Here is a 22779-nt window from a genome sequence, read left to right as displayed (position 1 = left end):
AGTTTGAAGACAGGCATGATGGCTCACACCTATAATCCCAGAACTTTGGGAATGGCAGATGGGTTGCTTGAGCCCAGGAGTTTGAGATCAGCCTGGGCAACATGGCAAAACCCCATCTCTACAGAAAAATACAAAAATTAGCCAGGCATGGTGGCTGTGCATCTATAGTCCCAGCTACTCCAGAGGCTGAGGTAGGAGGATTGCCTGAGTCCAGGAGGCAGAGATTGCAGTGACCCAAGATTGTACCACTGCACTGCAGCCTGGGTGACAGAGCAAAACCTGTCTCCAAAGAAAGAAGTTTGAGATCTAGAATAAGAGAAGTGAGTATAGCCAAACCCCTCATTGACCTCAGTATGGATCATTGGGTCAGGGATGATTAAAACTGAAAGAGGGAAACCAGCTAGTAGGCTATAATAATCACTGCAGCAGTTCGTGTTGGGATTACTAAGGCAATGGCAGTGGGAATGGAGAGGAGAGAATGAATTCAAGAAATGGGAAATGAAATGAAGGCAAGTATACAGAGGGAGTGCACATTTTAAGTCAGATAGACTAAAGTTCAAATCCCACTTAACTATAGAACAGGTCATTTAACCCTCTCTGAGACTTAAGGTTAAAATCTCATCTTTAAAGTGGAAATGATGATACCTACCTTGCAGAGTTGTGATAATTATACGATATCTCTAAAGTGTACATTAGGCCCCCATGCAGAGTAGCTAGACTGTTCAACCATAGCTATGAAGATGATGATAACAATGATAACATGACTTCTGGTTTGGATAATGCAGCTCAGTACCATCTCTGGGATCATAGCCTAACATTTCTTGGCAGAGTTCATCTCTTCTTTATTCTGTATACTCATCATGCCTTGTTCATAACTCCTGTTATAGCACTTTGCACATTGATTTAATTATTTGTTTACATGTCTATCTTTCCAGCTAAACTGTATGAGCTGGAAAACAGGGATTTTGTGCCGTTCTGGGCAGGCACTTGGTATTTTCAGGCTATGATTACAATGCCTGTTACATAGTAAATAGTGATTGTTGAATGATTTAAACAAATGTTTTGTACAACAGTAAGATTTTAATGATACTGTGAAATCAGTACTTCAAAAGTTTATCACTTTATAAAAGAAACCTTAATTTCTTAACAGCTTCGGCAGTTATCCCGTGTGAACCATCCTAATATTGTAAAGCTTTATGGAGCCTGCTTGAATCCAGTAAGTTTGTTACTTTTTCATCTTCACCTATGAGAAATGACATGGCAGATGTGTGTAGTTTATGTAGCTCTTTTGTTTTTCTTTTTGGCTTTTTTTTTAAGGTTTTCAAAAATATTATATTTTTTCAAGATAAAAAGGTACCTCCAATACTTTAAAATATCAGCAGTGATCCCAATAGTTCAAGGACTATTATGAGTACATGTGACTATTATACACACACAATATGTCATCAACACACTCTAAACAGTGAAAATAGAGCACTACAGCATTGCTCCCACATTATTCTTTTTTTTCTTTCTGTCTCTTTATGTATTTATTGAGTTAATTATTTGTTTTTGATATCTTTTTTTATTATTATTATACTTTAAGTTCTAGGGTACATGTGCACAACATGCAAGATTGTTACATATGTATACATGTGCCATGTTGGTGTGCTGAACCCATTAACTCGTCATTTACATTAGGTATATCACCTAATAGTATCCCTCCCCCTCCCCCGACCCCACAACAGGCTCCAGTGTGTGATGTTCCCCAACCTGTATCCAAGTGTTTTCATTGTTCAGTTCCCACCTATGAGTGAGAACATGCAGTGTTTGATTTTCTGTCCTTGCGATAGTTTGCTCAGAATGATGGTTTCCAGCTTCATCCATGTCCCTACAAAGGACATGAAGTCATCCTTTTTTTTTTCTTTTTTTAAGATGGAGTCTTGCTCTGTCCCCCAGGCTAGAGTACAGTGGCGCAATCTCGGCTCACTGCAAGCTCCGCCTCCCGGGTTCACACTATTCTCCTGCCTCAACCTCCTGAGTAGCTGGGACTACAGGTGCCCACCACCACGCCTGGCTAATTCTTTTTGTATTTTTTTTAGTAGAGATAGGGTTTCACCATGTTAGCCAAGATGGTCTCAATCTCCTGAACTCGAGATCCGCCTATCTCTGCCTCCCAAAGTGCTGGGATCACAGGCGTGAGCCACCACACCCAGCCGAACTCATCCTTTTTTATGACTGCATAGTATTCCATGATGTATGTGTGCCACTTTTTCTTAATCCAGTCTATCATTGATGTACATTTGGGTTGGTTCCAAGTCTTTGCTATTGTGAATAGTGCCGTAATAAACATACATGTGCATGTGTCTTTATAGCAGCATGATTTATAATCATTTGGGTATATACCCAGTAATGGGATGGCTGGGTCAAATGGTGTTTCTAGTTCTAGATCCTTGAGGAATCACCACACTGTCTTCCACAATGGTTGAACTAGTTTACAGTCCCACCAACAGTGTAAAAGTGTTCCTATTTCTCCACATCCTCTCCAGCACCTGTTGTTTCCTGACTTTTAATGATCGCCATTCTAACTGGCGTGAGATGGTATCTCATTGTGGTTTTGATTTGCATTTCTCTGATGGCCAATGATGATGAGCATTTTTTCATGTGTCTGTTGGCTGCATAAATGTATTCTTTTGAGAAGTGCCTGTTCATACCCTTCACCCTCTTTTTGATGGGGTTGTTTGATTTTTTTCTTGTAAATTTGTTTAAGTTCTTTGTAGATTCTGGATATTAGCCCTTTGTCAGATGGGTAGATTATAAAAATTTTCTCCCATTCTGTGGGTTGCCTGTTCACTCTGATGGTAGTTTCTTTTGCTGTGCAGAAGCTCTTTAGTTTAATTAGATCCCATTTGTCAATTTTGGCTTTTGTTGCCATTGCTTTTGGTGTTTTAGTCATGAAGTCCTTGCCCAGGCTATGTCCTGAATAGTATTGCCTAGGTTTTCTTCTAGGGTTTTTATGGTCTTAGGTCTAACATTTAAGTCTTTAATCCATCTTGAATTAATTTTTGTATAAGGTATAAGGAATGGATCCAGTTTCACTTTCTACATATGGCTGGCCAGTTTTCCCAGCACCATTTATTAAATAGGGAATCCTTTCCTCGTGTCTTGTTTTTGTCAGGTTTGTCAAAGATCAGATGGTTGTAGATATGTGGTATTATTTCTGAGGCCTTTGTTCTGTTCCATTGGTCTGTATCTCTGTTTTGGTACCAGCACCATGCTGTTTTGGTTACTTTAGCCTTGTAGTATAGTTTGAAGTCAGGTAGCGTGATGCCTCCAGCTTTGTTCTTTTGGCTTAGGATTGTGTTGGCAATGCGTGCTCTTTTTTGGTTCCATATGAACTTTAAAGTAGTTTTTTCCAGTTTTGTGAAGAAAGTCATTGGTAGCTTGACGGGGATGGCATTGAACCTATAAATTACCTTGGGAAGTATGGCCATTTTCACAGTATTGATTCTTCCTGTCCATGAGCATGGAATGTTCTTCCATTTGTTTGTGTCCTCTTTTACTTCGTTGAGCAGTGGTTTGTAGTTTTCCTTGAGGAGGTCCTTCACATCCCTTGTAAGTTTGATTCCTAGGTATTTTATTCTCTTTGAAGCAATTGTGAATGGGAGTTCACTCATGATTTGGCTCTCTGTTTGTCTGTTATTGGTGTATAAGAATGCTTGTGATTTTTGCATATTGATTTTGTATCCTGAGACTTTGCTGAAGTTGCTTATCAGCTTAAGGAGATTGTGGGCTGCAATGATGGGGTTTTCTAAATATACAATCACATCATCTGCAAACAGGGACAATTTGACTTCCTCTTTTCCTAATTGAATACCCTTTATTTATTTCTCCTGCCTGATTGTCCTGGCCAGAACTTCCAACACTACGTTGAATAGGAATGGTGAGAGAGGGCATGCCTGTCTTGTGCCTGTTTTCAAAGGGAATGCTTCCAGTTTTTGCCCATTCGGTATGATATTGGCTGTGGGTTTGTCATAAATAGCTCTTATAATTTTGAGATGCGTCCCATCAATACTTAGTTTATTGAGAGATTTTAGCATGAAGCGCTGTTGAATTTTGCCGAAGGCCTTTTCTGCATCTATTGAGATAATCATGTCGTTTTTGCCTTTGGTTCTGTTTATATGATAGATTATGTTTATCGATTTGCATATGTTGAACCAGCCTTTCATGCAAGGGATGAAGCCAACTTGATCATGGTGCGTCAGCTTTTTGATGTGCTACTGGATTCAGCTTGCCAGTATTTTATTGAGGATTTTTGCATCAATGTTCATCAGGGATATTGGTCTGAAATTCTCTTTTTTGTTGTTGTGTCTCTGCCAGGCTTTGGTGTCAGGATGATGCTGGACTCATAAAATTAGTTAGGGAGGATTCCCTCTCTTTCTATTGACTGGAATAGTTTCAGAAGGAATGGTACCAGCTCCTCTTTGTACCTCTGGTAGAATCTGGCTATGAATCTGTTTGGTCCTGGACTTTTTTTTGTTTGGTAGGCCATTAATTATTGCCTCAATTTCAGAACCTGTTATTGGTCTATTCAGGGATTCAACTTCTTCCTGGTTTAGTCCTGGGAGGGTGTATGTTTCCAGGAATTTACCCATTTCTTCTAGATTTTCTGGTTTATTTGCATAGAGGTGTTTATAGTATTCGCTGATGGTAGTTTGTATTTCTGTGGGATTGGTGGTGATATCCCCTTTATCATTTTTTATTACATCTCTTTGATTCTTCTCTCTTTTCTTCTTTATTAGTCTTGCTAGTGATCTATCAATTTTGTTGATCTTTTCAAAGAACCAGCTCCTGGATTCATTGATTTTTTTTTAAGGGTTTTTTGTGTCTCCTTCAGTTCTGCTCTGATCTTAGTTACTTCTTGCCTTCTGCCAGCTTTTGAATGTGTTTGCTCATGCTTCTCTAGTTCTTTTAATTGTGATATTAGGGTGTCCATTTTAGATCTTTCCAGCTTTCTCTTGTGGGCATTTAGTGCTATAAATTCCCCTCTACATACTGCTTTAAATGTGTCCCAGATATTCTGGTATGTTGTGTCTTTGTTCTCATTGGTTTCAAAGAACATCTTTATTTCTGCCTTTATTTCATTATGTACTCAGTAGTCATTCAGGAGCAAGTTGTTCAGTTTCCACGTAGTTGAGTGGTTTTCAGTGAGTTTCTTAATCCTGAGTTCTAGTTTGATTGCACTGTGATCTGAGAGACAGTTTATTATAATTTCTGTTCTTTTATATTTGCTGCGGAGTGCTTTACTTCCAACTGTGTGGTCAATTTTGGAATAAGTGCAGTGTGGTGCTGAGAAGAATGTATGTTCTGTTGATTTGGGATGAGGAGTTCTGTAGAGGTCTATTAGGTCCACTTGGTGCAGAGTTGAGTTCAATTCCTGGATATCCTTGTTAACTTTCTGTCTTGTTAACTTTCTGTCTTGTTGATGTTGATGTTGACAGTGGGATGTTAAAGTCAGCCATTATTATTGTATGGGAGTCTGAGTCTCTTTGTAGGTCTCTAAGGACTTGCTTTGTGAATCTGGGTTCTCCTGTATTGGGTGCATATATATTCAGGATTGTTAGCTCTTCTTGTTGAATTGATCCCTTTACCATTATGTAATGGCCTTCTTTGTCTCTTTTGATCTTTGTTGGTTTAAAGTCTGTTTTATCAGAGACTAGGATTGTAACCCCTGCCTTTTTTTGTTTTCCATTTGCTTGGTAGATCTTCCTCCATCCCTTTATTTTGAGCCTATGTGTGTCTCTGCACGTGAGATGAGTCTCCTGAATACAGCATACTGATGGGTCTTGACTCTTTATCCAATTTGCCAGTCTGTGTCTTTTAATTGGAGCATTTAGCCCATTTACATTTAAGGTTAATATTGTTATGTGTGAATTTGATCCTGTCATTATTATGTTAGCTGGTTATTTTGCTCGTTAGTTGATGCAGTTTCTTCCTAGCTGCAATGGTCTTTACAATTTGACATATTTTTGCGTGGCTGGTACCGGTTGTTCCTTTCCATGTTTAGTGCTTCCTTCAGGAGCTCTTGTAAGGCAGGCTGGTGGTGACAGAATCTTTCAGCATTTGTTTGTCTGTAAAGGATTTTATTTCTCCTTCACTTATGAAACTTAGTTTGGCTGGATATGAAATTCTGGGTTGAAAATTCTTTTCTTTAAGAATGTTGAACATTGGCCCCCACTCTCTTCTGGCTTGTAGAGTTTCTGCCGAGAGATCCGCTGTTAGTCTGATAGATTTCCCTTTGTGGGTAACCCGACCTTTCTCTCTGGCTGCCCTTAACATTTTTTCCTTCATTTCAACTTTGATGAATCTGACAATTATGTGTCTTGGAGTTGTTCTTCTCCAGGATTGTCTTTGTAGCGTTCTCTGTATTTCCTGAATATGGATGTTGGCCTGCCTTGCTAGGTTGGGGAAGTTCTCCTGCATAATATCCTGAAGAGTGTTTTCCAGCTTGGTTCCATTCTGCCCGTCACTTTCAGGTACACCAATCAGACATAGATTTGGTCTTTTCACATAGTCCCATATTTCTTGGAGGCTTTGTTCATTTCTTTTTATTCATTTTTCTCTAAACTTCTCACTTCATTTCATTCATTTGATCTTCAATCACTGATACCCTTTCTTCCACTTGATCGATTTGGCTACTGAAGCTTGTGCCTGCATCATGTAGTTCTCATGCCATGGTTTTTGGCTCCATTAGGTCATTTAAGGTCTTCTCTATGCTGTTTATTCTAGTTACCCATTTGTCTAGTCTTTTTTCAAGGTTTTTAGCTTCTTTGCGATGGGTTCGAACATCCTTCTTTAGCTCGAAGTTTTTTATTACCGATCATCTGAAGCCTTCTTCTCTCAACTCGTCAAAGGCATTCTCCATGTAGCTTTGTTCCATTGCTAGTGAGGAGCTGCATTCCTTTGGAAGAGAAGAGGCACTCTGATTTTTAGAATTTTCAGTTTTTCTGCCCTGGTTTCTCCCCATCTTTGTGGTTTTATCTACCTTTGGTCTTTGATGATGGTGATATACAAAGGGGGTTTTGATGTGGATGCCCTTTCTGTTTGTTAGTTTTCCTTCTAACAGTCAGGACCCTCAGCTGCAGATCTGTTGGAGTTTGCTGGAGGTCCACTCCAGACCCTGTTTGTCTGGGTATCACCAGCAGAGGCTGCAGAACAGCAAATATTGCAGAATGGCAAATGTTGCTGCCTGATCCTTCCTCTGGAAGCTTCGTCTCAGAGGGGCACCCGGCTGTATGAGGTGTCAGTCGGCCCTTACTGGAGATGTCTCTCAGTTTGGCTACTCGGAGGTCAGGGACCCACTTGAGGAGGCAGTCTGTCTGTTCTCAGATCTCAAATTCCATACTAGGAGAACGACTACTCTCTTCAAAGCTGTCAAGACAGGGACGTTTAAGTCTTCAGAAGTTTCTGCTGCCTTTTCTTCAGCTATGCCCTGCCCCCAGAGGTGGAGTGTACAGAGGCAGGTAGGCCTCCTTGAGCTGTGGTGGGCTCCCCCCAGTTCAAGCTTCCTGGCTGCTTTGTTTACCTATTCAAGCCACGGCAATGGTGGGCACCCCTACCCCAGCCTCACTGCTGCCTTGCAGTTCGATCTCAGACTGCTGTGCTAGCAGTGAGCGAGGCTCCATGGGCGTGGGACCCTCCGAGCCAGGCATGGGATATAATCTCCTGGTGTGCCGTTTGCTAAGACCGTTGGAAAAGTGCAGTATTAGGGTGGGAGTGTCCCGATTTTCCAGGTACCATCTGTCACAGCTTCCCTTTGCTAGGAAAGGGAATTCCCCGACCCCTTGCGCTTCCCAGGTGAGGCAATGCCCCGCTCTGCTTCAGCTCACACTCCATGGGCTGCACCCACTGTCTGACAAGCCCCAGTGAAATGAACCTGGTACCTCAGTTGGAAATGCAGAAATCACCTGTCTTCTGTGTCACTCACGCTGGGAGCTGTAGACTGGAGCTGTTCCTATTTGGCCATCTTGGAACCTCCTGTGTAGCTATTTTGATCTACTATCTTAGATGTATTTCTGAAAGAACAGTTATAGTTTGTTCATTTGACTTGTTTCTAGTCTTTTAGCAAAACAGTGTGTTGGAAGAGCTATTTTAGATGATCTTGTCCAATAACCTCATCTTCTTATGAGGCTTTTGATATCCTGTGGTAGCACCTACTTACTGGCACTGGAGAAAGTCCCCAAAATATCTTGTGATTGTATTTTACATATATCTTCACTCTTAGCGGACTCCTAGAAGACAGTCTTAGGTCATAGATATCTTTTCCTTCCCTAGTACTGTTCACATAGTAGGGGCCCAAGAATGATTTTTAATATATCTGTAAAATCAGGGGAGTGAATTAAATTATCTCTCAAAGGCCCTAAGATGCTGGAGCTTCTTGGTTAATGCTTCTTGTATATGTTTCCTTTAGGTGTGTCTTGTGATGGAATATGCTGAAGGGGGCTCTTTATATAATGGTGAGTGTCACTAGACCTGTCTTTATCTAGCAGATTAAAATAATTTGAAAACTTTTAATATAAACCATAAGTTGTTTAACATTCTTCACAATTTGCCATCAGAGTCTTAAAAGGACATGATTTTTAAAAATCTACTAAAGAATAAAAATGGAAAGATAAGATTCTATAACATTAGTTTGTGAAATTTAGAGGTCTGTCAATTTTTTAAGTAGATGGTACTTTGCATTTCATTAAAAGCATTTAAGTAAAAATTTACTTTTTAAATAGATTTTAAAATATCTTCAGATTTTTTTCTTTTTGCCCTCATAACGTTGAGCCTCCTCATTTTAGAACTCTTTAACCATATTTCCATTTCACTCTGCTTTATTTTTTCTTTTTTAAAAAAAAAATTGTGAAAACTCACTTCACACAACCTTTTATTTGTAGCAATGAAAAAAACCTTGTGTAGTTACCTTTGTAGAACAGAACTCTTTTACCCTAAAAATACCAACCATATGCAGACATGTATTGTCTCTTGTAGCACTAGTTATATAAAACAAATTGTTACATCTTATTTTATAATTAATATTATTTTATGTAAACTTTTACTTATATTTACTGCCCATGTGTTCTTCATTGTTGATGGATATCTAATACCCTATTGTTTTATTTGATTGAACTACTTCTGGTTTTTAGCCATTACAGAAAATACAGGTGCAAACATCTTGATATACATTGTTTTGTTTCTTTCTGTACTATGCTCTGCCTCTCTCTTGTAGTAGTGTGCCGTAAGACTGCTCATAATTTATATTACTTTATGAAAGTCTTTATGTGTTTGAAAAAGTGTAGTAATGTATATTTGATTTTACTTGAATGTAGGAATAACATTTAATAGGTGTACTATTAAATGTTACTATTATGGCAGTTATCCACTCAAAATTATTAGATATTTTCATCCTTTTTATTTAGAAAAAAAAATTAAAAGGCCAGGCATGGTGGCTCACGCCTGTAATCCCAGCACTTTGGGAGGCCAAGGCAGGCGGATCATGAGGTCAAGAGATCAAGACCATCCTGGCCAACATGGTGATACCCTGTCTCTACTACAAATACAAAAATTAGCTGGGCATGGTGGCACACACCTGTAGTCCCAGCTACTCGGGAGGCTGAGCCAGGAGAATCATCTGAACCCAGGAGGCGGAGGTTGCAGTGAGCCAAGATCGCACCACTACACTCCAACCTGGCGACAAAGTGAGACTCCGTCTCAAAAAACAAAAAGAAAAAAGAAAGAAAACAATTAAAAGCAGAACTGATGGAACATATGTATATGTAGAAAAATACCCAGTCATGTATTCTGATAGTGCTTGCATTCACGTTGTGTCTTTTGTTATATGCAATAAAGTTCTTTTTAGTTTGTGCCTTTTTTTTGCAGTGCTGCATGGTGCTGAACCATTGCCATATTATACTGCTGCCCACGCAATGAGTTGGTGTTTACAGTGTTCCCAAGGAGTGGCTTATCTTCACAGCATGCAACCCAAAGCGCTAATTCACAGGGACCTGAAACCACCAAAGTAAGTTCTAATAACGTGACACACCTCAGCCCCTTCCTCCTTCTCTCTCACTCTCGAATTCAAGCTGATTATTGTACAGGAGTTTCTCTTTTCTCTATTTGGCTTACTCAATGTTTACTAACTCACCTTCATCATTGAGTCATTTATCTAAGCTTGTATTTTAGATGTTGTCTTTAGTGGGATTTTTATTTTTGGTAACTTCTACCTTAGATTAGCATACTTCTAGACTCTGTTAGCCTATAAAAATCTCATTTTGTGCCTGCAGTATATAATATTGCTGTTAGACAATTCCTTGAGGGCAGAGACAGGTCTGACGTTTTTCTTGCTGTGTCCCTAACACCTAGCACATAAACATTCTACAAAAATTTGCAGAGTTGTTATTACTTGCTCTTTCAGAGGGAAGTAAAAGAGCATTTCTTGGTATCTGGGTAGAAATTGAAAATATTCTGGATTCTTCATAATGTGAATACTTGGGACTTTAAAAAACTTACAAATTCCTTAGATAAGTATTTTAAAAGACTAAAACTTTGGGGTTTTTGTTTGTATAAATATTCAGTTAAAGAAAATATACACATAAAACATATTGTTTCCTTTTCTCTCTTTTTTTTCTTTTATGCCCCTGTGACAGAGTAAAAATAGTCTCCACATATCTTCTTTACCCTTCCCCAAGCTCCCACCCCAGCACATTAGTCTTTACAGTAGAGATTTCCCTTAAGAAATCAATATAGTCTTCAGTTATTTCATTCTCTTGATACTGGGTTAAAGCATTAAAACATCCCTTCTGGGTGTAACTTGTCACTCTCAGGTCTAATCTGATATACTCTACATAGGTTCCAACTCTTAGAATCACTGTTCTTGCTAGTGTATCTTATCTCTGCTCCCAAACTTAAACTGATTTCTGTTTCCCCAGGTCACTGATAAAATAATGTTTAAGCTTTTATTTTTCCTGAGGCTACTATCTTGGTTACCTGCCTTAACATTAAGTGATTTCTTAATGAAGAAATCACTCCATCTTTTTTTTCCTGGTTGTGAATATTCCCACTATATTAACAGAGTTGAATTATTAAAGCAAACTCATGAGAATCATAGCTCTTAACCAGCAGCAAATTGACAAATGATCCAAAGGATATAGGCAAGCATCAGGTACAGCCAAAGCATTCTTTTCCTAAAAGAGCCTGAACGCATCTGATGCAACACCCAAAAGTATCCCTTTTCTCCTCATTACAATATGTTTTGGCTTTGGAATAAATTATTAGTTATTGAACAATATATGGAGAAGTATCTTACAAAAGGAAATCATTTCCATTTTTTAACATCTTTTACATTGCACTAATTACACAGCTTAAACGACTATCCCTAATCTTCACCCAACCGTGCCACATAAATTTTAGGTTTATTTAGTCAACCTAGTTAGACCAGATGTATCCTTCTAAAATCATTTGTAGATAGAGACTCTCCTTTTGCTAGTAAATACCATTAATATATTTACAGAAGGTCTGGTCTAGGTCATGTATTCCAGGCCTCTCCATGATTGGATTCATTTTGCAGATCATCTTTGGAGCCCCTGGTATACAAGTTGAACTTTAGAATCAGAATTGATTCTAATGCAGAAAGTACTGGGTAAAAGAAAGTTCTTTGGAATGGCTATGCTTTTATATACAATTGGACGTACATGAATACCTGCTATGTCTTTTTTTCTTTCTTTTTTTGAGATGGAGTCTTACTCTGTCACCCGGGGTGAAGTGTAGTGGGACCATCTCAACTCACTGCCACCTCCACCTCCCAGGTTCAAGCAATTTTCCTGCCTCAGCCTCCAGAGTAGCTGGGACTACAGGTGCCACCACGCCTGGCTAATTTTTTGTATTTTTAGTAGAGGCGGGGTTTCACTGTGTTAGCCAGGATATTCTCAATCTCCTGACCTCGTGATCCGCCCGCCTCAGCCTCCCAAAGTGCTGGGACTACAGGCCTGAGCCACCGCTCCCGGCCAATACCCACTATATCTTATTGTCAGTGGAAAACCTACAGTTTCTGTGGTCAGGAAGAGTTCCTCAAATGGTATCTAAAGAAGGTACCTGATGATCTAGGGAGGTGTTTTATACACAATCAAGTTGTGCTTGTGCTTGTATTTTATCTTTTGCAAGTTTATTCACATGTACATGAGAAATAAGCCTACAAAGATAATTTAAGTTCAGCTCTCAGTGAGCCTTGAATTTCCTGTTCAAGGCTGGTGAACTTTTGAAGTCGAGTAAAGGAGTACTAACATAAAACTCATTCGGGAAAATTATCTTGAATTATCAGAAATTATCTTGATATCTTGAATATACCAGTGTAAAACAAGGAAACTAGTTACAGAGTTCTTATAATTTTCTTGGGTAAAAAGTGTAAGAGTTTGAACAAGAACATCGAGATGGGGGAAAAAGTTTTGTTGAAGTACATGTAGAGGTATACTGGATTTAGCATTCTTTTCATTGGAATGATTATGAGAGTCTTTTTGGTATTATGGAACTGTGAATAGTAGTTTAACTGGCTTATTTTAGTCACATTGGACTAAAAGAAGAAATTTCCAAATAATCTCTCCCGATATAAAAAGTTTATAAAATTTGTAATTAAAATGAATTCCTATGTACTGCTATTGGATATATTACTACAATGTGATTGTGCAAATTATATTACCCATTTCTATTTCTGTTTGTCGTGAAAAGCAAAACATTGTAAGTAAGAGTATGCTACTTGGTGATTGTAGTTGGATAACAGTACACTTAGGAAAGTCAGAATCCTAAGTTCAGAAAATTTTCCGGAAGTCTCTCATTAGGTCATTTTAGCTATAATAGATTTTTATTCCTCCCACACATACATAGTCTAAGCACAAAAATGGTTTTGGGATTGAGCATTTTTATAAGTATCTTCAAAATAAAGATATTAAATTACAAACCATTTTTTTCCTTCTATATTGGCTTATTTTCTTTAATTAAATTATATAGTGTTACTATTTTTTAAGTAGTACATATTTATGATTAAACTCTCATTTTAGGATACCGTAATGTTGACCTACTAGAAGTTTTTTAAACCCACATTTTATTTTGGCCAGAGAGAAGTATAGTCAGGAAAGATTATGGAGCTAGAGATGAAGACATCAGAATGTGAGTCTAGCAGCCTTCCAAAGAGAGCTAGGTTATGGTCAATTAATTTTTGCTTATATTTCTCTGAACTATTAGGCTTTTATAGTAACCACGTAAATTAGTCATTTCACAGAAGTTGAATGATAACATTCATTTTGCTTAACCTTTTCCATTTCCACAAATGTCTCTTCTTTTATTGAGAATAAAATGTTGGCCTTGTAACTTTTGATGTTTTTTGTTTTTTTTAAACAGCTTACTGCTGGTTGCAGGGGGGACAGTTCTGAAAATTTGTGATTTTGGTACAGCCTGTGACATTCAGACACACATGACCAATAACAAGGGGAGTGCTGCTTGGATGGCACCTGAAGTTTTTGAAGGTAAAATGGCAAAAGTATGGTATGTTTGATAATCTCCCTCACTCCTTGTGAATTCAATATGTTTTTATAGATTTTCCCCATTTCCATGGTTTTACTTCTGCATAATACATAAAGTATACAATGAAATCTAAGAGGATATTAAATATAGTGTTATATCCTAAATTTTATAGTAAGATTTAAATCTTCTATGCAGGTTCAAGCATATGTACAGTTGATCGTCATTGTTCACCAATTTCTTAATTGCAAAATTGCCTATTTGCTAAACTTTATTTGTAACACCAAAATTAATACTCATGGTGCTGTCATGGTTATTTGCAGACAGTGCTTTCATGTATTCGCAGACAGTGTTCATGCACTGAGCAGTGCACATTTTGAGTCATCTAACACATGTTCCCAGCTGAGCCTGAACAAGACAATGCTCTTCCGTCTTGTTTCAGCTCTCATGCTGTAAGCAGGTGTTTTTTTGTACCGTTTAGAGCCCTTTTTCATTTTTGTGATTTTTGTTGGTAATTTTGGTACTTAAAATGGCCCTCAAGCATAGTACTGCCTAAGTACAAGAAGGCTGTGATGTGTCTTAACAGACAGTATACATGTGTTAGATTATCTTCATTCAGGCATGAGTTACAGAAACGTTGGCTATGAGTTCAATGGTAATGAATCAACAGTATATAAGAATCAGGTGTCTTTAAGCAGAAACACACATGAAACAAGGTTATATATTGATCAGTTGACAAAAACGTGGTGACCAGAGGTGCACAGGAACCTACCCCTGTATTTTCCCTAGGAGCGATGATTCGGTCTTCACTAATTCAGTGTTCTCAGAAACTTTATAGAACATAAATACCGGGAATAATGAGAATTAACTGTGTTTTTGTATTGGTTTCCTAGCAATTAAAAATTGAGAGCCCTACAGTTTAAATGAGGATGCCTTAAAAAGAATGCAAGTGGCCGGGCGTGGTGGCTCAGGCCTGTAATCCCAGCACTTTGGGAGGCCGAGGCAGGCGGATCACGAGGTCAGGAGATCAAGACCATCCTGACTAACACGGTGAAACCCCATCTCTACTAAAAATACAAAAAATTAGCCAGGCGTAGTGGCCAGCGCCTGTAGTCCCAGCTACTCGGGAGGCTGAGGCAGGAGAATCACTTGAACCCGGGAGGCAGAGCTTGCAGTGAGCCGAGATTGCGCCACTGCACTCCAGCCTGGGTGACAGAGCGAGACTCCGTCTCAAAAAAAAAAAAAAAAGAATGCAAGTAATTGGACAGAAATAAGATACTAAGAATTACAGATAAATTGCTTGACCACCAATAAAAGTCAAGCTTATATGTTTACCTTCTTTTATACCTCCATATGTCACTGAAGTTCTAAAAGAATTGTCTGTAAATTATATACTAGGTTTCTGTATAAAAACATCAAATTATCTTTTAAATGAGAGAAGTGGAACTGAAGATGTGTGATTTGTATGTTAGGAAGTGTGAATGCCCATAAAATTCAGATACATTCAGTTAATCAGACTCTGGTTATAGCTTATTTCTTTTATTTTTGATGACTTTAAAGTTTTTGGGTTTTCTGTTTGTTTTTAGCCACCCCAGAGAAAGAGAAATTGCAACGCCACTAGTCACCTGAGTGGAGCTCTTTTGCCCTAAAATTCAATTTAATAATGAATGAACAATCAGGTGTTATATGACACAAGATTAAATAATGCCTCCTGTTTCATATACAGAATGTATACATTTGACATTGTTTTAAAATTATTTACTTATTTAATATACTTTTATGTGAGTTAAAATGACCTAATGTTACTGTATGTGGAGAGCAAAAAGATTTGTTTATACAAAAGATTAATTTTATTGCTCTAGACAACCCTTAATTGTCTAGAGCAACAAAATGCAGACTGTTAGGCTGTGTTTCTTCATTTCTGAAAGATGTCAGTCAACCTGTAGCCCAAATTAGATTATAGCATGGTTGTAGTGCTATATTACAGTGTACTGCTTTGCATGTAAAGCTATAGCTATAATAATTGTTCATTCTTACAGTGGGTTGAGTTTTTGTTTTTGGGAGATTATGAAGGGTGTTTACTGTGCTGATTCAACCACCTACTTAGTTTGTAAATTTTGCTGTGTAACTTGGGTTATCCATAATTTTCATTACTTACAACTTACATTTAAGTTACAAATTAAGAATTTCCCTTCACCATATATTGAGGAAGAAATTGTAACACTAAATTAGAAAGTTCTTCTGCTTTGATAGCAGAGTAGTGCTGTCCATCCCAGAATGGGAAGAAAATTTAAGATTAAAATGTAACAGAAAGGAGGCTAGGCACAATGGCTCATGCCTGTGATCCCAGCGCTTTGGGAGGCCAGAGCAGGAGGATCAGTTGAGCCCAGGAGTTTGAGACCAGCCTGGGCAGCAATGCAAGACCCCATCTCTACAAAAAATTTAGAAAATTAACCACTTATGCCAGCGCAAGCCTGTAGCTCCAGCTACTCAGGAGGATCACTTGAGCCCAAGAGTTTGAGGCTACACTGAGCTCCAGCCTGGATGAGAGTATGAGACCCTGTCTCAGAATAAAATAATAATGAACAACATAAAGGAACGTACAGATGTTTCATACTCTGCCCCAGAGAAAGTATCAGTCTAAATACATAAAAGTCAAGTCCTATGCCTCATGATGAAAAGATAGAAAATAACCAAGTTTCTGAAGTAGATTTTCTTAGTGTATCGTTGATACTTAATTCATTTAAAAATGTACTTGTTGAAAAGACAAAGTACTTCAGAAAGAGTAGTTTCTTAGTTCTATGTGTGACAGCCTTGTTTTTATCCATGATACCCATTCTCAAAATGTAAGCCATTGTTTCTGTAAGTCATGTGGAAAAATAGTCTTTAGGTTATATACCACCTTTTTTTTTCTAGGTAGTAATTACAGTGAAAAATGTGACGTCTTCAGCTGGGGTATTATTCTTTGGGAAGTGATAACGCGTCGGAAACCCTTTGATGAGATTGGTGGCCCAGCTTTCCGAATCATGTGGGCTGTTCATAATGGTTCGTAAAACGCAATTTTTCTTAAATGTACTTACTGTGTTTTCTACTTGGAAGACTGCTCCTGTCCCCTTCCCTAAAGAATATCATTTATCTGTAACATTAAAATGTACAATTCTTTGTTAAGAGACTCCTTTACCATTATCAGACTCTGCCCTGTCCCTGCCCCAGAGTCCAGCAGAGCAGGATTAAGAGTAGTCCTGGTCTACACATGCAGCTGAGGATGTTCACTGGCTGCGCTGATTAGGGAAAGGCCATCAGTACACAACCAGAGCCCACTGTCTAGGTTGGCTGTCTCTTAGGGAGAAACTTCAGGCTAGATCCTGGAAAAAATAAAAAACTACATACATAAAATCTCTGACATGGTTAATATAACTGGAGAGTTGTAGCCCTTTTCTCCTGAAGAAGCAAGGGCCTCATCAAGGAGAAAAAGCAAAGCATAATAATGCTTCACATATTGTTCCTGTTTATATTCTCACCTACCCTTAGAAGGTAAGTACTGTTGCCTCATTTTACAGATTAGGAAACTGAGGCCTAAAGAAGTTAAATAACTTGCTTAATATCACAAGATTAGTAAGTGGTAGAGCTGGGATTCAAATCCAGATGCTTCTGACTTGAATGCTCATATCTTCAGTCATATTGACTTACGGACTCAATGTCCTTGCATCCATCCTGTTTCTTTTATAGTTCTGGTATTGTTTTTAACCACATATGATGTTAGAATGCATCCTCTTCATTAGTAAAGTTACTTTACATTTGCTTGGGAAAATAGCTTTTCATGAAGGAAAATTACTTAGCTTCTTAACTTTAGCGCCACTCTTATTTCATTTCTATGCCTTATTTATAATCATGTAACTAATGGCCAGTTTTTTACATTATTCCACAAGTATAAAAACAAATGTCTGCCTAACTATTTAGGTTGTTCATAGATTTATCAAACAGTACCATCATCTGAGTAATCTTAGCTGTTTTTACCAGTTTCCTATACTGCCTTTAATATTACTACCATTAGTATCATTGTAGAGACTGTGACAGCATTGACCAGGACAGCTTGCTTGCTTGCTTTCTGTCAGTTTTCAGTAAATAATTGAATGTCCATGAGGTAAGGAATAAAAGAACTAACTTGTTAATTGATAAAATTACAAAGCACTTTTATTACTCCAATATGGATCTTAAACTACAAGATCTATAAAATAAATACCACTTTGGAAATATGTACAAAGAGTTTGCATCATTCTTTGGGTAAATACATTCTTCCCCTCTTCCTCTAATTTTCAACTGTAGGTACTCGACCACCACTGATAAAAAATTTACCTAAGCCCATTGAGAGCCTGATGACTCGTTGTTGGTCTAAAGATCCTTCCCAGCGCCCTTCAATGGAGGAAATTGTGAAAATAATGACTCACTTGATGCGGGTATAATCCTTCTTTTGAGGGGCTTTGGATTTAGGGGAATTTAATATGTGCTGAGTTTTAATGATATTCTGCTTTATATATTACTATGTTTTCTAAGTGAGAATGGGCATTTATTACTCATAGTCAGAAGAGGAAACATTATTTTGAGAGGGAAAATCTAGTTCTTTATCACTGGAAAGATGGCTGGACTAGGTTTCTAGACTTGCTTTTTTCTTTTTGCTTACATTAGTGGACAAGTATGTTTGTCCCTGGGCCTGTTGCCTCATCTGTAATGTGGGAGAAACTGAAATAATCTCTAAAGCCGTCACAGGACTTAGATACATTAATATTATGACTTCAATATATGCTAAACTAAATTTTACATTTTTCTGATGCCAATTTTCATCAAGCGTTTAGTCATTTATGCAAGGCAATAGGTTGCATTCTCAGACACATTTATTTGAGTGACTTTTACTATTTGGCCTATTATCAGGTTTTTATATCCCAGTAAAAAGTTAAACTTCCTTCTGTTTAGAAGAACCCTTTTTAAATTATTATCAAATTTTCCTAGTCTATGAATTAAGCACCATTAGAATTATTTGGAATATTTTACACGTCTGGTTTTTGGTACATTAACAAAAACTGTGAAGTGATATCTTGACTTTAAAAAGTTCACATATCTGTGAAAGTGCCTGAATTTTGGAACAGTTTGTTCAGTAGAAGAATCTTACAATCTTCTTAAATATAGACTAAGTGATTTCCTAAATGGTAAAAGGTTGTTTATTCAATCTATTAAAAATTTCTTAGGCAAAGCAGCTTGAACTAATCTACTAAAAGTTTACCATCATATTTGGATACCAGTCATATGTAGAACCTTTTGCATAAGAAAACAACTTAGTCTCTGTAGTCAGATTACTTAAAACTTTGGGATATGTAAGTTGTTGAAGTCTGTGCTTTGTCTAATTTGAGGAGAATACCTTTCCTTTTTTTCTCTAAATTCTAATATTTTTGTCCAGTATATACTTTGAATATTATGCCTCCAGTTTGTAGAAAGATATTCATAATCTATTCTCTTAATATTTAAAATGTTCTAACAATTATTCTATGGTATAATAGTCTCAGTTATCAGACTAACAGTCATTGCAACAATACGGAAGTTTACATCACTATTGTGAGAACATGAATATGTTTTATATAATTATGAGAAATGATACTATTTTATTTCATATGTTTCTCTAGAGAAATATTTGCTGTTTTCTTCAAGACTATCTAGACTCCAATGTAAGCTAGATTCTTAGGTAGGTGCATGGCATTGATCAAAGTTGAAATCCAAGAGTACATTATTGTAATCTTTGTAAAATAAAAAACTTAGGCACCTACAAATTTAGTATATACCTTAGGGAAAATAAAGCATTAACAGGATTTAATTTGTATTAAGGAAATTTTAAGCTGTGGTTTACTTTTTTATATATAGTACTTTCCAGGAGCAGATGAGCCATTACAGTATCCTTGTCAGTATTCAGATGAAGGACAGAGCAACTCTGCCACCAGTACAGGTAAATGGATAGATTGGAAGAGTATCGACTCGATTTTTCTTTCGTCTCTATTCCCGTGAAATTATAATCAAGAAGTAATGAATAATGTCCCCATTTGCATTTTAATTCCTTCATTTCATATGATTGACTGCAATTTAAGTTTACAGGTGCATCATTCTTCATGAAGATACCCTGATTAAAGAGTTATTGAAGACCTGCTTCCAAGTCTTGGAATTCCTACATAATTATGAATAAAAAGATGGCATATTGTATTGCAGTAAATGTCATTCTTAACTTTAAAGATAACTTTTAAATGGATACTACTAGATCAAGTGGTATTAGAAATTATTGTAAATGTATTTAACACATTTCTTCATCATGAACACCCTAATTTTTGTTCTTTTCTACAGAGACTCTGATTTAAGAAGCTATGTTAAAAGTTCCTTAGTTTTCCGAAATGTGAAGTAGTAGTGGGACATATAATTTGTGGTCATCAAAAAGATAGTAGAAATAATACTGTAACTTAGAAATATTGTACTTCTCAAAATATAGTGGCATTATAAGCATTTCATTATTAATTAAAACTAAAAACTATGTGTGTGTCTATATGCATATGTATTTACCCTGCATTTATTGACGAATACTTTTACTGATCTATTTCTCCCACCTCAAGAATAGTTTTATTTATTTTGAGATGGTTTATGGTTTGGCTAGTTATTCTCAAATTCCAGTTTTACTGAAAATATTTTGAGTTGCTCTGAATTCTAAAATGTACTTCTCTAAAATTCTATAATTTGCATCTCCCACGTCCTCCAAACCCTCTCTTGGTTTTCTTACTGTGACCTTGAGTTTTTTTAGCCTCCCACCTTTTCACTGGTCCTCAGTTCTCTTAGGTCCTTTTTTATTTCTCCCTCCACTTAATTCCAGTCAACTATTATAATTCCTTTGGGAATGATTTTCATCTTTCTAGCCTCTCTCTCAAGCTTGCTTGGCTAAACCACAAGCCTAATAAAAGCTAACACTCGGGTTACCCCTTGCCTGTACCAGTGCAGCTGAATATGGCTGGAGATATCCTCACATGCATGTTTAGTGCTATTGGACAGTTGTACTATATTGTAGTTCATCTCTTTCCTCCTATATGTCTTAATTTTATACTGTAGCCTCTCCTCGGGCTTCAAACACCTCCTCACCACTCCTCACTCTCAGCTGATTTTGTTTGCTCTTCATCTAAGAAAAGTGGAGTAATCAGAAGACAGCTTCCACAACATCTGTGCCCATCTACTCTGCCTTCTTCTGTTACTCTGGCTGAACTATCCATACTTCTGGCCAAAGGTGTACCTTTCTGCCTATGCATTATATCCCATCTGCATTATATCCCATCTACTTTTCTGAGCAATTCTCCTCTCTCTCTTGCATCATCAGCTTTAACTTTCTACTGGATCATTCCTAGAACATACGTAGTCTGTATTTGCATTCTCTAGCTTCTCTTTTCCCCCTCTTTCTTGAACCGACTCCATTCAGACATATTATGCCAGTACTTCAGAATTGTTCTTGTCAAGGTCACTAGTTATCTCTACATCACTACATTTAAGGAATCATTTTCATTTCTCATCTTGACTCTCAGTAGCACTTGATCTAATTCATTACTTTCTCCTTCTTACACACAGCACTTTATTCAGTTGGCCTCCGAGATACCATACTAGCCTAGATTCCATCTTACATCTCTGGCCATCTGTTCTCAGTTTTCTTTGCTGGTTATTCCTCATCTCCCCAACCTAGAAATGTTGAAGTGCCCAGGGCCCAGTCATTTGGCTTCTTCACTTATCTGTCTGCACTCATTTCCTTGGTAACCTCATCCAGTATTGTGGCATTATATACCATCTGCTGGCTCATAATTTTTTCCATCTTATACCTGAACTCTATACTCATATATCCAACTACTTTCTTTACATCTACTAGAAACTCAGTATTTTCCAAACAGAGTTCCTGATACTTCCTTCAAACTCAATCTTCCTGTAGTCTTTCCCCATCTCAATTAATAGCCCTCAGTTCTTCTACTAGCTCAGGTTAAAAACCTTAAGTTATTCTTGACTATTAGAAGACTATTTAGGCATCTTGGTTCCTTTTTGTGCTAGCCTTAAGTTTTGCTTAAAATGGGTTTGTTTGGATATCTTCATTAGCTTGAAAAGTCTTATTTCTGTTCCTGCCTGGCTAGTTTATAAAAGAATGTAAGTTACATAATACTAAGTGAAGCATTTTTATTATTTCCAACCAGTAGTCATAAATGTTTCTGCTTTTCCTAGGCTCATTCATGGACATTGCTTCTACAAATACGAGTAATAAAAGTGACACTAATATGGAGCAAGTTCCTGCCACAAATGATACTATTAAGCGCTTAGAGTCAAAACTGTTGAAAAATCAGGCAAAGCAACAGGTTTGTTTTGTTATTACAAGTAAAATTGGTAACCTGTTAACAGTAGTCACAATATTATACTAAATGAAATTAATTATTTACCATCTTCTATTTTATAAATCCTGAATTTTCTTCCTGAAACATATAGAAGAGCTTACAAATAGAGACTTGTAATGAGATTCTCCTACCATTTATTACCAAATGGTTTTTCCTTCTAATGATTGCTACCTTTGCCAACTCTAACTCCCTATCTATAATAATCCTTAAATGTAATGGTTGATGGTTAAAAATGTAAAACGGATATATTTTGGCTGTGCTGCCCAGTTAGAGGAGTTGTCCTAAGTGTATCATTTCATGCTATTCAGATTTATATTTTTGCCGTTGTTGATTTTTAAAAATATTGTAAGGAGTGAGTTTATTCATTTTGCCTGAGGCATTTAGGTTAATGAATAATTGGGGCTTTTAGCCCCAGTTCTAGTGACTACTCTTTCATAAAAACAGTATCTGCAGCTTGCTTTCCCTTACTGTTGTAGCTCCCTCTCGTGCAAACTTCCCTCTCCTTTCAGAGCAGAACAGGATCCATCAGAATCCTACTTGCCATCTTCCTCCTTTTAGGTTGCCTAAGACTGCTAAATCTAAAGAACTTCAGTAATTCAGATTGACCTGTAATTTTAACAGAGTGAATCTGGACGTTTAAGCTTGGGAGCCTCCCGTGGGAGCAGTGTGGAGAGCTTGCCCCCAACCTCTGAGGGAAAGAGGATGAGTGCTGACATGTCTGAAATAGAAGCTAGGATCGCTGCAACCACAGGTAAAAAGGAACTACAAGTCTGAAGAGTGAAATGTATATAAGCCTTTTTGGCCA

General features: G+C 37.4%; 1 protein-coding gene across 5 annotated transcripts in view; it reads left to right on the top strand.

Moving 5' to 3' along the window:
* MAP3K7 (mitogen-activated protein kinase kinase kinase 7) overlaps positions 1–22779 on the top strand; it is a 74779-nt gene that overhangs the window by 17694 nt on the left and 34306 nt on the right. For all 5 annotated transcript variants that reach the window (XM_025382911.1, XM_025382914.1, XM_025382913.1 and 2 more), the window contains 9 exons: positions 1151–1216; positions 8450–8495; positions 9904–10042; positions 13414–13538; positions 16450–16578; positions 17860–17990; positions 19444–19525; positions 21808–21938; positions 22596–22725. In XM_025382911.1, the coding sequence (XP_025238696.1) occupies positions 1151–1216; positions 8450–8495; positions 9904–10042; positions 13414–13538; positions 16450–16578; positions 17860–17990; positions 19444–19525; positions 21808–21938; positions 22596–22725 (979 nt within the window). The remainder of the gene's footprint in view (positions 1–1150; positions 1217–8449; positions 8496–9903; positions 10043–13413; positions 13539–16449; positions 16579–17859; positions 17991–19443; positions 19526–21807; positions 21939–22595; positions 22726–22779) is intronic.

Source organism: Theropithecus gelada, chromosome 4, assembly GCF_003255815.1.
Source record: "Theropithecus gelada isolate Dixy chromosome 4, Tgel_1.0, whole genome shotgun sequence".
Classification (NCBI taxonomy): Eukaryota; Metazoa; Chordata; class Mammalia; order Primates; family Cercopithecidae; genus Theropithecus; species Theropithecus gelada.
This window is presented reverse-complemented; position numbering and strand designations above follow the sequence as displayed.